General features: G+C 39.6%; 1 protein-coding gene across 2 annotated transcripts; it reads left to right on the forward strand.

Moving 5' to 3' along the window:
• The first annotated feature begins 2443 nt into the window (after positions 1–2443).
• On the forward strand, positions 2444–10285 carry LOC109037531 (uncharacterized). 2 transcript variants are annotated; one of them, XM_072300619.1, is made up of 4 exons: positions 2444–2601; positions 4443–4646; positions 8559–8772; positions 9954–10285. In XM_072300619.1, the coding sequence occupies exons 1-3, from the start codon at positions 2518–2520 to the stop codon at positions 8760–8762; spliced, it is 492 nt and encodes a 163-aa protein (XP_072156720.1). In that variant the 5' UTR covers positions 2444–2517; the 3' UTR covers positions 8763–8772; positions 9954–10285. The 2 variants fall into 2 exon arrangements, with proteins under 2 accessions (XP_072156720.1, XP_072156719.1); XM_072300618.1 differs by having other exon boundaries at positions 8559–10285.
• Positions 10286–14680: the final 4395 nt, after the last annotated feature.

A 14680-nucleotide genomic window follows, 5' to 3' on the forward strand; every position in this document is an offset into this window, starting at 1 on the left:
GGAAACTGATGTTACACACGGTGTTTCTAAACTGAGCCAGAAATTGTTCCTCACAACAAAACATGTTCTTATGTATACAAAATGTACTCCTACACTTCCTTTTATAGCTCCGCGCTTTAACCATTTTGCCTTCAAAAAATTGATCGGGCAATTTGAGCGGCTCGAGAGTAGTAGCTTGTACTAGGATTGACTTTTCAGTAGTAATCCTTTTTAGTAGACTTTTTAGTAGACGCTAGTATTGACAAGTGCACAGTATTCATCATTGCTAGCAGTGTTTCATATGCTCATTCCTTATTTGTGTACCTAATTGAAAGTATGATCATTGTAGATACGTCATAGCTTCATATTATCGAAGAAAGGGAAAAAACACAATAGTCGCGTGTAACAACCTCACTCAACTCATTATGGGTCCTGAAACACCTTTTAATTTCCAACACGATTGCAATTGCAGTCAGAGCATGATGCATGGCATTATCTGATTACCTGAGAGTTCTGAATTGATGAAAACATGCAAAAAAAGGCAACCCACACAGCGATTCCGTTGCAATTAAACTTCTTTTGCGTACTTGCAACAATAGTCTCTTGAATCCACCCTGATGGTGAAAGAATTTTCCTCAGAACATTTTCTCTCGAAAACTTCTTCCTGAAAATTTAAATACACCTGGAGTCGCTAAACCGAACAGTTGAATCCGATCTAGGATAATATGGACCGCGTTAAACAGAAAGGAACCAAGCCACATCAGCTATTGCCAAATTTTATTGGGCAATTTAATTTTTTACATGAAAACGATTCTGCGAATTTTCGTGCAAATTTCAGTGAAATTATTCTAGAGTACGAAGCAAATTCTTTAAAATTCTAATAAAATCACTTTTAAGACGCTCGATGGACGGGGTGAGGAAGGGAAGTAAGACGGTCGATGAGCAGGTGTGAGGAAGGGGGAGTTCAAAAGTCAGAGTTTTAATAGAGTGGGTCTTTTACTATCAGAGGCCTTTGTTTGGTCATGGACAACTTTTATATGTGGCCCTGTCAAGGTCGACTTCCAGAAAAGGAATCAAAATTCAGAGTAAGGATAAAGTACTTGAGAATATTGTTTGGCGAAAAATTTTTCTTTGAAACACCGTTTTGTTATTCAATTGAAATTATTTCCTCATTAACCGACAACGGGCGCTTTCGCTGGCTGCGAAGCGGCGTTTGGGGACGCGCAGCACCCCGGGGGTTGGCCGCGTAGCGGCCAGGGGGCAGACTCCCTAGTTCTTCAACATTTTCTAGAGAATCCGCACAAACGTTCTCCCGGAAAAAATTTAGTAAACAGTTCAAGTTAGCAATAGCCGATGTGGCTTGGTTCCTTTCTGTTACACGCGGTCCATATGTGATGATTGAAGTATCGCCGCCATTATTTAGCATTTTGTGTGCATTGTAAATGTTCTCCAGGTTTGTTACTGCTGAAGTAAATAAGATACTGGGGCATATTTTAAAGAGCAAGAATGAAAAAACTTTCCCTTTTTCTTCATTTGAGAATGTCTATTTTCTGGAACTTTACCTCACATCTTGACTTGAACTTTAAAAAACTATACCTGTAAAAAAAAATTGATCATCCCTCTCATTGACTGAACATTTTCCAAAAACAGGGTTATTTTAAAGAAACAATTTTTTAGTTTCCTTTTACTTAGTTACACGAAGGTAGTTTTTCCGCAAAGTCAAAAATGGGGAACGACCACGGAAAAATGGACCTTAGTGCCGAAAAAACCAAAATTTAGTCACGAAAAACGTCAGACTATGCCACATCAAACTCGCATCAAGACGCTTTGAATCGTGCGCATAATCCAACATAATGAACTTAAGCTCATTTTTTGGCATGCAACTTGAACAACTTTTGACCTCAGTATGTCATCTAGGCCAGGCCTGGAAATAATTTGAACTCATCGAAATATTACGCTTTACAAATACGAGAAAGAGGTATCGTCGTCCCGATTCCCAGATCCTCTGATTCTCCACACTCTCTTTTGGAAGCGCTCGTTAATTACGCAACGCACTTTTCCGGCATTTTAGACTCCCTTTTAAGGCTTTTGTGACAAGGGTCCCTATCCTTTAACATGTAAAAAAAATATGGCGTACCGCTCTCATCGGCCTCCTTTCCATCTGGAGGGTTACTTACTTTATAAACGGCCCTTTTCCTGATTCTACGTGACTCTTACAATCACTCCGATTGAGGGATTTGAGGAGCTACTTTTTGACTCATTGTGCGTCGATGGAAATGAGTCATAGATGTTATACTCATAAAAAAGGATAATCAATTGTTGCGTGCTGATATTCCGCTTAACTCATTGTGATTTGAAAACACCTGTTAATTTCGGATGCAATCCCAATGCATGACTTATTAACTGATTTTTTATAGGGTTTCCGATCGTTCTCTGGATGTATATTGGTGAGGGAAACATGTTTCTGTAGGAAAAAACAAGTAGGTTTATAAGTCCTCGAGCTCGCGAATCGAATAGCAGAGTCAGTTGGTAGACAATATGTCAGTACGACTTCCATTACTATTTTGTGTTTTGTGTGTGTTGTGCATTTTTCCTACATTAATTAATGCCAATGAGGCTGAGGTAAGGTATTAGAACAAATGTCAATGAAGAGGATCGAAACTGTATTTTTCAAAAAGTCCTCCTCGATTATACATGTAATTTATTTAACTTAAAAAGGAGAATGTGATATGATCGTAGGTCAAAATTTTTGACAATATAGTTCACGTAGTGAGTTCGGATAAAAGACTTTCTCACAAGTATTGTGAATCCGATTTTCACAAATATGGCATAGACATGATTGGAACGAGCATAAGTCACAACAGGCCCTACGACCTTTTTAGAAATTCAAACTTTGCTCTCTTTAGCCGCCAGCCACCACGTACTTATTCCTGAAAAAAGTTGTGATCTCGAAACGATTGTTTACGGTATACTTTTGAGCTTTTTGGGTATAGCCTAAATGGTTCTCTTAAATATGTACATCAGATTTCCTGAAAGAAAAATCGAAAATTTCAGTCTGCAGCATATTTTTGGCCTTCGTTAACGATGAGGCAAGAAGACCAAAGATAGGTAGTTGCTTGCAGATTGTATCACAGATAGTGATAAAGATGGGCATAATTTCCTGGATTCTAGGATAAATTAAAATTTTTTGAGAAATAATTTCTGCCTTGAAATTTTTCAATTTAACAAGTGGTCTTCCTTATTTTTGAAGGTGGTACGATGGGAAAAGTTAACTTTAGTATAATATATCTTCAAAATTAAAGAAAAAAAAGAGAGATGGATCAAATCGGCACAACGGTTCTTCTACCCTACTTCCAGCAGGTGATTCGATGGACGCCATATTTTTTGTCAGAACGACATGCGATATATCGCATCGATTTGCTCCATTTTTTCAGCTACTGGCATTCTTCTCGATTCTGAGATCGCAATTTTGTTGTCGGAGACCAAAGAATTCAGTAACCAATTTTGACAAACAAACTCAACGTATTAAGGGCGTGGTTTTTTTAGAGGAAAAATATTGCATTCGATATTGATAACGAAACTGCACTCGTATGCGATATTTTTCCTCTATAAAAACCACGCTCTTAATACGTTGAATTTGATTGTCAAAATTGGTAAGTGAATTCCTTAGTCTTGGCAACAGAATTGCGATCTCAAAATTCGAGAAAGATGACGAGTAGCTGCAACAGAATTGCTACCTCAAAATTCGAGAAAGATGACGAGTAGCTGAAAAAATGGGACCAATCGATGCGATATATCGCATGACGTTCTGACACAAAATATGGCGTCCATCGAATCACCTTAATAAGAAGCAGTGGCACACAGAAAAGTGATCACTTCATCACTCCTCTGTCGAGGTATTTTTTAGCCAACCCGTATGAACTTTTAGAACATGCTATTATGACGTTGCCTGCCTGACTCGTCAAGCCTACCTATATCTACCTTTTGTAAACGGTTTAGCAAAGAGAGAATATATGTATACGAGAATTTATATATACATGCATTTTTTAAAAAACAGCTTATTTTAGAAACGACGTTCGCGTTGTTCTTTGTGCAGTGGCGTGGCGTGCTGTGCGATATATCGATTGTTATGTAATTTAAACCTATGGAAAAGGATCGATAATCAGGGTGTTCGCAGCGAACACCTTAATAATCGATTCTTCACCATAGGTTTAAATAGCAGAAAATCGATATATCGCAAAGCACGCCTCGCCACTGGTTTGTAGATACCTAAACAGTTTTATAAAAGTATCCGCACAATTCGTTTCTTTCTGCTGAACCCAGTCAATTCGTCCCAGTGTTAGTCTAAATGACACCATTCATATCCTTCCTATTCTGAAGTTTTTGATCACGTCACTAGAACATTCTACCGCATACTTATGTCTGGAAAAATTTGGAAAGACTTTTTACCATTATGGTTTCAGATATATGAGCGGGTGAAGAAGGAACTACAGGAATACTACCAGAACGATCCATGTCAGCTCGAACATCATGGATGGGAAAAATGTCGTGACGCAATGAACCGGTTCAACGATATACCTAAGGCGAAACGCGGCCATTGCAACCATGTGGTCGGCTTTACCTGCTGCGAAAAAGATGGGAACAAGTTCTGCCAGTTTCGTATTGCTGTATGAAAACTAAAATGCTAGATACATATACATATAGTATTTCCTAAAGTTAAGAGCCTACGGTTGAAACTTAATTTCTGATGCATGTCGCAGAAAGCAAAAAAGGCTTTGCTAACATAACGCCATCCCCTTTTATATAATGTTTTTAATTGATAATAAGTCATTCCGAATCCCTATTTATACATTTATGCAATTTCGATACCTTTAGGAATATTTAGGCAGATGACACTGAAGGGGTGGTCAAAGACGACAAAGTCTATATGCCAAGTAAGTTAAAGCACTTTTAGACTGCATTAGAAGAATAGAAGATCCATCATCTTGATTAGTGCATTTACTTTCAATGCTAAAGTGACGTCAGACAATCTTTTGTCGCAGTCTAAGTGCGTGAGCTTATTTGGCGTGGACTCTACCTCTGCAGCAATAACTTCTGATCGGGAGAGATTATGAAGCTCCGGCTCGCGTTACTCCTTTTTTAAAGCTCTATACACTGCGAGCACACCAAGAAAACTGCGGGCATGGAGACCGTAAAGGTATGGCCATTCGTATCTTTTTACTACAGGAAAACTGTTCCGCTTTTTGATTGGTCAACGAGTTTTTAGGCTTCATGATGCTCTTAGGGCCGTAAACAGAGACAAGAGACCCTCCACTGGCCTCCTAACGACAGGTGGAAGCTTTTACTTTTGGGGTTTCAACAATTCCTTATGGACAATTATTAGGGAGTCATCACCCTATTTTCGGCTGTTGACTTACCTACATGGTCGATGATGAGCTTCGGGTGACGTCATGAGCTAAACAAGTTTCCTAAACTTCGGCCACTTTCGGCTTGTTTGCGAAACGAAACTGCCAACACGTTGTTAAACATCAACCATGTAGGTAAGTCAACAGTAGAATGCTGAAGTCCCGAAAGTAAAAGCTTCCACCATGACCAAGATACTAGAGGAAGGTCTCTTGTCTCTGGCCGTAAATAAACAAACAAGGTGGCGGCTCACCGTAACATCGATGAGAAGCTAAATTTGACAAAAATTTCAATTATGCGGCAGTAACAATTTAAACGAGCATATCCACGAATAGCACACGAAAAACACATGAAAACATTGTTAAATTGCCTTTCACCTTTATCACAGGAGGATGTAAGATGTGCATAACCTCAATCTTGCTTGCTGATAACGGCCATCTTGTTTGTTTATTTACGGCCCTAAGAGCATCGTGTCAGCCTATTCGCTCGCGACCAATGAAAAACCGGAACAGAAATGGCCATACTCTGTCGGAGACCGTAGTTACGGGCTATCCATATTATAAGCTCCGAGACCTCCTTTTGCATATCTGGTAACGTTTAGTTCCAGTGTTCTACCGGGCCGATTTTCATGATTTTTGCGGCCATCGACAGGCCGAAATTTTGATCGATATCTTATCGTGACTTATTTTTATAGTTGGAAATAATTAAATTAAAATGAAATACGTGCATTGGGACATTGCTTGTGAGGACTTTCCCGACCAAACAGCGTAAAGAGAAAAAAGCAGGTGTCGAAAAATCGTATTTGAATTTTTCATTTATACTCCAGTTCCGGTGTGTCGTCGGAACTAATTCTAAAATGGTTTTTTCCTATCAAATATATCACTGTAGGCTGAAATCCATCCAAAATAGAAGTATATATTTCTGGTCTGCAATCATTAATATTTGAAGTTACATTACACGCTGTTTTCTCAGAAATAGGGTGTTTTTTTGAGGGGGAAGCTTAAATAGATGCAATATGAGTTAATATAAATAATTTTTCTTTCATGCTATTCAGGGGCGAATCCAACAATTTGACAAAATAGAGTTTCCTCCGTTTAAACCCATGTTAAATAATCGATTCTTGTCGGAGCACCTGGCTCCTTCAAGAATCGATACACTTCCATAGGTATAAATGGAGAAAAAACAATGTTGCCAATTTGCTGGATCCGTCACTGATGCTAGAGGTGTCGTCAGCTAAGTTGACGGTTGTTTACTTTCGGTTTGCAGGCGTTTTCGCGTCACTACTATCCACATGAAAACATCTGACTCTCAGAAGCAAGAACACACGCTTAGATAAGTTTTTTAATACTTTCAAACCTTGTAATACTTTAATTTTTAGCCACACAGAAATCACAACTACAAAAAAGTCGCAAATCATCATAACTAATAAAAGTAGTTTTTTTACGATACGATCATGAGACTGATGTTTTCAGTGTGGATAGTAGCGAACGCCGCTTTGTTCAGAGGCCCAAATTCGTAGTTGGCGCTTGAAAACCAAAAGTAAACAACCGTCAACTTAGCTGACGACACCTCTATCAAAGGTATCAGTCCTGTGGCTCTGAACTTCCAAAAAAGGCTAGATGCACTAATTTTTAGTGTTAGCTGTTCGATAAACGGTAAACGCAGAGCCGTAAAGTGGGTGTCATTCATAAGCAGTTCATTAATGGATGTTTCACCTCCCACCTCCCCTTGAAAATTATTCCTGTGTGTTAAACAGTACGGTAAAACGTAAACCATTCATGAATCGCACTGTGAACAGAGTGTCCGAGCAAAGGCATGGTATGCGCCTGCGCGGTTTGTTCGGAAATGCACTGATAGGTCAAATTTCAAGCAACAAACAATCATAGCTGCCGATCTTTTGCAGCTATCAACATGAGATTCGAGATTCAAGTGGTTCCTTATTTAGGATATGTGTTATCTTTCTCGCGAATTTCCGAGCAAACAGCTTATACGTGTACTAAGGGCTGTGCCTCATGGCCACCACGCGGCCCAACCTCCAGAGGGCGCTTCGCACTTCTCTTAGGCCCGCTTCGACAAAAGAACGACCCAAAAAAAGGAAAGATTTTCATACCGGGCTCTCATTTGTCCAAGCTCCTTATGCCCGGGAACGATTGGACCAATAAGAATCGCAGGAAAAAAATCGTCATTTACTTCAAACTTCACGCCAAGACTTACACGAAACGGACAGTGGCGTGGCGTGCTTTGCGATTGTTATGCCATTTAAACTAATGGAAAAGGGTCGATAAACAGGGTGTTCGCAGCGATCACCATTATAATCGATTGTTTACCATGGGTTTAAATGGCATAACAATCGATATATCGCGAAGCACGCCACGCCACTGGAAACGGAACGATCGGAACGGAGCGTTTCGTCGCTTTTAGATATATGGACGTAATTCTGTCAAACGGAACTACGTGCATTTAGACATGAGCCCTGAGACTCATAGGAATATACGCATAACAGGGCTCACGTCGTAATGCACATAGTTCCGTTTGACAGAAATACGTCCATAAAGTCTGTAGCGAAGGAGCGTCCCTTCGATTCACTTACTTTACCTATACCCCACTTACAGACCATAGATTCAACATTTCCCGCCTTGATCAATTTTCCGCTAAATTTCAAATTTTGCCCCCCTTTTTCAGCTCCCTGATCTACTATCGTATAAAAAAGCATGGGTACTATTTCCAAAATCTGATTACAGCGGGCTCATCTAGGGACAATCACTTGTCAATGACCGCAAATATCATGGCAATCGGCCCAGTAAAACGCCCGAACGAACTGTGACAAAAAATAAAAATTTACATTGTTTAAATGGGAAAATTCGCAACATTATTACGTATTATAAAAAAAACTTGGGTCATATTTTCAAAATTGAATACAGCGGGCTCATTTTGAGACAATTGCCTAACAAATACCGCAAAAATTATGAAAATTGGCGCGGTAGAACACTGGAACTAAGCGTTGTTATCAGATACGCAAATTTAGGAGGTCTCGGAGCTTATGGTATGGATACAGTTTGATCTGAAAGGTTTTCGTGTACTCTTGTAGATATCATGGCCCATGTCTCAACGCACATAGTTCCTTTCGATTTAAACAGGTTTAATTTACCCCCTGCATTCTCTATGTTGTTCATCAGGTTGGCTGGGAAGAAGAAAAGAAGCTTTTGACCTGGTGCTTAGAGGGAGCAGGAATATCTCGAGAGAAGATGGAGGAGAAGGCGGAGAAGGGAGGAGGAAAAAGGAGTTGGAGTTCTAAGAGGAATTGGAAAGCACCATGGAAAATGATTACTAGCACGAAAAAAGGACACACGAAAAATGCCCCTCGGCATGAGGACTGTTAACTCATCAGCTGATATATTCAGGGCCGGATTTACATTTTTAGCGCCCTAGGCTAAACCTAGGGTGGCGCCCCTAAAAGTAGGCGCTCTCGTGGGGGGCGGGGGGGTGGTCCCCCAGACGCCCCTCCCCTCCAGATCAGAAGAAGGATGTTAGGAGTCCGGAAAATGTTCAAATTCACCTTTAAAAAAACACCTTTGTCAACCACAATTTGTAGAATCTGTGTCCCAAAATACCATAGACTTACGGCCGGCTGTAAGATTTCCAATAGCTTCTATAGCCGGCAACACGATTTCTTATAGCCTTTTATAGTCGATGGCGACTAAGCAACAGTCTGGCGATAAAGTGTATGCTAAACGTTACTAATTACGGATGCTAGGACTTAGTGAGTTTTTGGACTACCGCTCTTTTTTTGGGCCGTAGTATCTTGATTTATTTTGCGAGGAAAGCTCCGTACTTTTGAAGTATGCCTGCCATTCCTAACATGTTGGAGCGCCTGCAATTTTGTATGACACTGTTCAATACCTCTGGTGTGAAATAGTTGCTTCAAGCGCCGTGGTACGCTGCGGCGCGGCGCGGCGCGGCGCACTTCACGCATTGCGCAATACGTGAAGTATCCCTGTTAGGTTTGAAGGCGCCAGTGCGCCGCCGCTTCGATTTGTGTTAGGCTCTAATATTTAAGCTCGTGGAGTCAACGTTTTCCAACTCATAACTTTGAAATGTTTGCACACTCTGTATGGATTATTCTCATTTTAATTGATGAAAAAAAATATGTAGTAAAGGAAAATATAATGTGTGTTTTGTGAATATTAAGGTGATTCCGTACAAACTTAAGGATTTACAAAGCACACGAATTTCTACACAATTTCTTATAGCCTTTTATAATCGATGGCGAAAAAGCAACAGCCAGGCGATTAAGTGATTTAAGCCCGACTATAGGAACTATAGCCCGCCTGTATATTTTTTTATCGCTTCGTATAGCCCGGCCGTATGATTTTCTCCGCATCCTACAGCCAGATATATGATTTTCTGTTGCCTTCTTTAGCCGGCTATAAGAATTCCTATGGTATTTTGAAACGCAGCTCTTATCTCCAATTTTTACCAGGGTTTTGAATACATTCTCAAAAATTTTGCGCCCCTCAAAATGTTGCGCCCTAGGCTATAGCCTATGTAGCCTATTGGTAAATCCGACCCTGGATATATTCCTATAACCTAGTATGGAGACCAAGATGGAGATCCCAGACACGAGGATTCGACAGAGAGAGCCCCAAAAACAGGGGTCCCAAAGACGGGAGGCACAATGGATAAAGACCTAAACAAGAAGCCAATTCTCTATGGGAGGCTTTCAGGAAAAATGAAAAGCTGTCCGTGCAATATTGAAATTTTTGGCGCAGCTTACAGGCTTACACCCGTGTGCGCACCTTTAGTGAAATCAAGGACAACGCGTAGTATGGAAATTGAGGCCCTACGGTGCGTGCCATTTATACCGAAAAATATGTGTCAATATATTTCCTTCTTCATCAAATAACATCAAGGAGCAGATTGTTTTTTGGTATTTTTTTTTTGTTTTCCTTTTTTATGTTTGGAGGAAACTTATTATTTCAGTTATCGCCTTAATTTGGGTGGGGGGGGGGCTGTGAATTTTGAAGAAAGTTGACATACTTTAAAGCTCAAGAATTATTTATGTTGGTGCTGCCCCCTCCTCTCTCCCCCTTCCCCTCCCCTCACCCCTCCCCTCTCCCCTTCGCCTCCCCTCTCGCCTCCCCTCTCCCTCTTCCCCCTCCCCTCTCCCCATTCCCCCTCCCCTCAACCCCTTCCCCCTTCCCCCTCCCCTCTCCCCCTCCCCCTCCCCCCAAAATTAAAACAATCTAACCATCAATACCATCATCGGAACGATCATGCTATCGTCTTTTTCTCTTCCATACACGCCTATTTTTCAAGCGCTGCGAATCTTCACTTAATTAGTAAGTTCACGTCTCTTAAAAAATGATATGAGGGCTTTTAAGTCATTGAACTAAATAATAGTTGAGTCATTATAAATCATCCTGACTTAATCTTTGCCAAAGTCACCCAGTAGATTTGTGCAATTTCACGGCGGTGGCGCAACAACCTCTGTGCAAAGTCTTTACATTTTGAACTTGTCTGAAACTCTGTAAAATTAGAGTTTTAAGTACGAGAAGGCCAGCACACTTCACCATCAAAATTCTGACCAAATTTGACAAGAAATTGTATCGGTACCTTCATATAAACCCACGTAGTTTTGAACAATCCGGTATGATTAACAACCATGGAGCTAGCTGTTCATAAATCATGTAACGCTCCAGGGGGTGGATGGGTCTTCATAATTTTGTGACCAAACGTGCTAATGGGTGGGGTACATTGTCAAGCTCATTACGTAATGGTATGCGTTTTATATTGGATTTCAATGTTTTTTTTTTCTTAGTGTATTTTTCATTTTTCAGTTTTACATGCAAATATTTTTTCTCATTCTATCTTGTTTCTTGAAATACAGAGCATTCTAATTAACAGAAACTATGTTCTCACCCATTTCCAGTAAGAAAATTAGAATATCACTTTGAAAATAAATCGTCGGGAAAAAAGTACATTTTAGGACGATGGAGACCTTACTTCAAAATAATCCAAAGAAAATTTGAATGCACCCCTCTCTTCTCGGTAGATACTTACTTTCCATCTTCCTGAGAGGATGATGTTTAGATTATTTACTTTATCCTCATTTTTATAACTCTTCAGAGCCAATTTTTCTCTCTCATGTACCTTTTATTAATTTTTTTAAATTGGTACTTGAGAAATTTTTTCCTATATAGTTTTCATTTTTCCACTTGTATTTTTCTCAACATTTTATTTCAACTATTCCTCCCTTAAAATGCATGTATCTTATAATTTACTGCTTCAAACACTTCTTTTTCCAATCATATTGGAAGTTTTTCCTTTTTTTGTGAAAAAGGGAGGAGGGAGAGGGTGTAAAGGCAAATGTCACGTAATTAGTTTGGGGGTGCCTGAACCAGCGTAAAGATTCCGTTTATAGGGCGGGTAGGTGAGTGTCAAAAATTCAGGAAAATTGTGTTGCTTAATTTATGGACAGCTCCCTATTCTACCGTGATAATGGCGAACGCAGTATGAGCCATCAGGTGTTGCCAAATTTGTTTCGACAAATTTCGAATTTTCAGGAAAATTTATGAATATTTCTCCTCCGATTTATCGGAGAATTTCGTTCGTCATTTGATCTAAACAGTCTGAAAATTTCAAGGAAGAATAGTCATAACTTTTTTCACAAATAAATATTTTATGACAGGAAATTTGACAACATCCGAATGCTTTTGCGGTGTTTTTCCTTGGTAAGGCAGTATTGCTCTGCGAGTCTTACGTTCGTCGTATAGGTTACCCTAGTCCCATGTGCTCTTATTTGAAATTGCTGCTAAGACGAGATCAACTCAAGGGTGGCAATCATACTCATGTAGTGTCTGGTGCTTATTGTGCCTTAAATTTTCATAACATGTCATGTTGAAGCCACCGACTGCGATCCATCCACTTCTTGGTGCTGAATGGGTGGTGGTACATGGAGTACCCACCGACTTACTTTTTTATCCCCCATTCCCAGCATCCATCGGTCCTTGGCATCTTCGCCGTCACCGTTCAAATGTAAGCTGGAGTCTGGACTGTTTAGTCTGCTCTGTATCATATGTCACCCCTCCCTCCCCCGCACCCAGTTCACTACTGTGGGCTCGGCCGTGAGACAGTAGCGCTGCTGTCCAATAATTCACGTTACTCACAACTCTTAGCCAACACGTTGCCATTTTGATAATTATTGTAAAGATGATATATTATTGATGATTTATTATTTCTCGGAGATGTACGCACTAAACAGGGGTAGAAATAAAGCAAAATGAGATACATATTTTTACGTCAAAATTTCACGAAGAAAATCGCGGATACTTACTTCAGAATAAAATTCAACATGAGAAATTAATGTCATCCGTGAGATTTTGTTTTCTGTTTATTAAGTTGTTTATAATTGAAAGCAAATTTTACACCGGCGTCAGTTCTTTTTAAGGGGCTTCTTGTAATGAATTTGAACCCATATGTGGACCACTTTCAGATCGAGGAAACCATGCTGAAACGCCTCGATTTCGGTTCTTAGCCTTCTGACGATGTAGTATGGAGGAACATCCTTTTATTTTATCTTAAAATGGCAGCATTGCAGCTCACTCGTGGTATTTTGCTAGTTTACATGTCAACCGTCGCGTCATGTTCCCGACGCAACATTGCGCGCTTTCAAACTGGGAGGTCCTCGCCAAAAAACTGTAAAAACTCGCCATGCAAGTTTCGAGGTGTTTTTAAACTTCGTCTAGAAACAAACAAGGTGTAAATGAGGCACGGGATGAAAAATTGCCGAAGTGTGCTCAAAAATCAATAGAATCTTCAAAAAGAGAACCAAGTGGCTAGGTGTCAAAACATAAGTAAACATATAATAGTGAAGAGAGATATTTGTCAACAAAGTGTTGCTTGTGCTTTTTTATTTTTCCCCCACTCGCTCCGATTAAAGTAGACTTGCTCATACTAAAAAGAACTTCGTAAAAATGAAATGAAAAATAATTATGTACAAAGGATATGCCTGTTCATTGTTTTTTTTTTTTATTTAGTTAAAATATTTTGACATCGGCACTTGTAAAAGCGCCGATAAGCGACATGTAAAAACAAGAAGGTTACAAACAAAGGAATGAGTTTCAGAAATTTTTGATACCCCCATCGTCATTTTTATGCGATTTTACGCGTTTAACGTCCGTTTATTTGGCTGCACTGTTTCCGTGCATAACAGATTCATCACGGCATCATAGAGCACCCTTTAATGACGTCATGAGTGCGCATATTCACGGCTGTTTTTAGATGTTTCCGTCCATTATTGGCTACTTTCAAGAGTATCCATAAAAATCATGGAATATTATAACATTTTCCGCTGATATAGGGTACAAACTTTAGCAGATATAAAATAAACTAAAAAAAAATATGTTTATAATTTTTTACCTCTTCTTATCCGTGGACTATAATCGGAAATTCGGAATATTCAAGAATTATCTTTATCGCTATTTCTTCCTTTGAATGAAGGACGAAAATGAGAGTATAGAGGAAGCGAAGTAATTTTTCTTGGAGAATTTACTATTCAGACGCAGACTAAAAAAGGAAGAGGAGGGTCAGGGAAAGCTGAGGGTATTATTTATTATGACTTCAACAAGGTACCCACTCGAGAAAAAAGAAAATGATAAAACTAGATATCTTAAAAGTAAGGATCTTTCAGTCAAGGAATGATTTTCCGTTTTCTTTTTTGTTTAAAGTTAAAGCAACCATCGCGAGAGGAGAAAAACCATTAATTTTTTCCGCACTTCCTTTTCATCCTAGTGCTTATTTAATCCTGCTTTATTTTTTCTTGCTCCTTGTCTACTCCTTCACCTACCTGCCCGTCCCTTTTGCCACCCTCAAAATTCGAGTTGCAGCTTCTTCATTTTGCTCTCAATCTTGTAAAATTATACAAACAACTTCCCATTTCTCGCGAGGCGAAGCTCTGAAAATAAATTTGAGCCGAGAGCAACATAAATTATGAACACCGTTAAAAAGTACAAATATTTTTTCTCTCTCCTCCGCGGAAGTTTAATTTCATTCTTTCCCCTGCTCTCATAACTTTTAAAAATTCCGAACTTGACGCCGACTCCCATTCAGTGGCGTGGCGTGAAGGATCGATTATCGATATTTTTCCATTTGAAGCTGTAGAAAGAATCGATTATCTGCAAACACCTCAATAATCGATCCTTTTCCATAGATTTAAATGGCAGATCAATCGATGTATCGCAAAGCTCGCCACGCCACTAATCCCATTCCTTGTTGTGATTTTTCACTCCACGCGGGCACT

Source organism: Bemisia tabaci, chromosome 5 (genome assembly GCF_918797505.1).
Source record: "Bemisia tabaci chromosome 5, PGI_BMITA_v3".
In the NCBI taxonomy this organism is placed as follows: Eukaryota; Metazoa; Arthropoda; class Insecta; order Hemiptera; family Aleyrodidae; genus Bemisia; species Bemisia tabaci.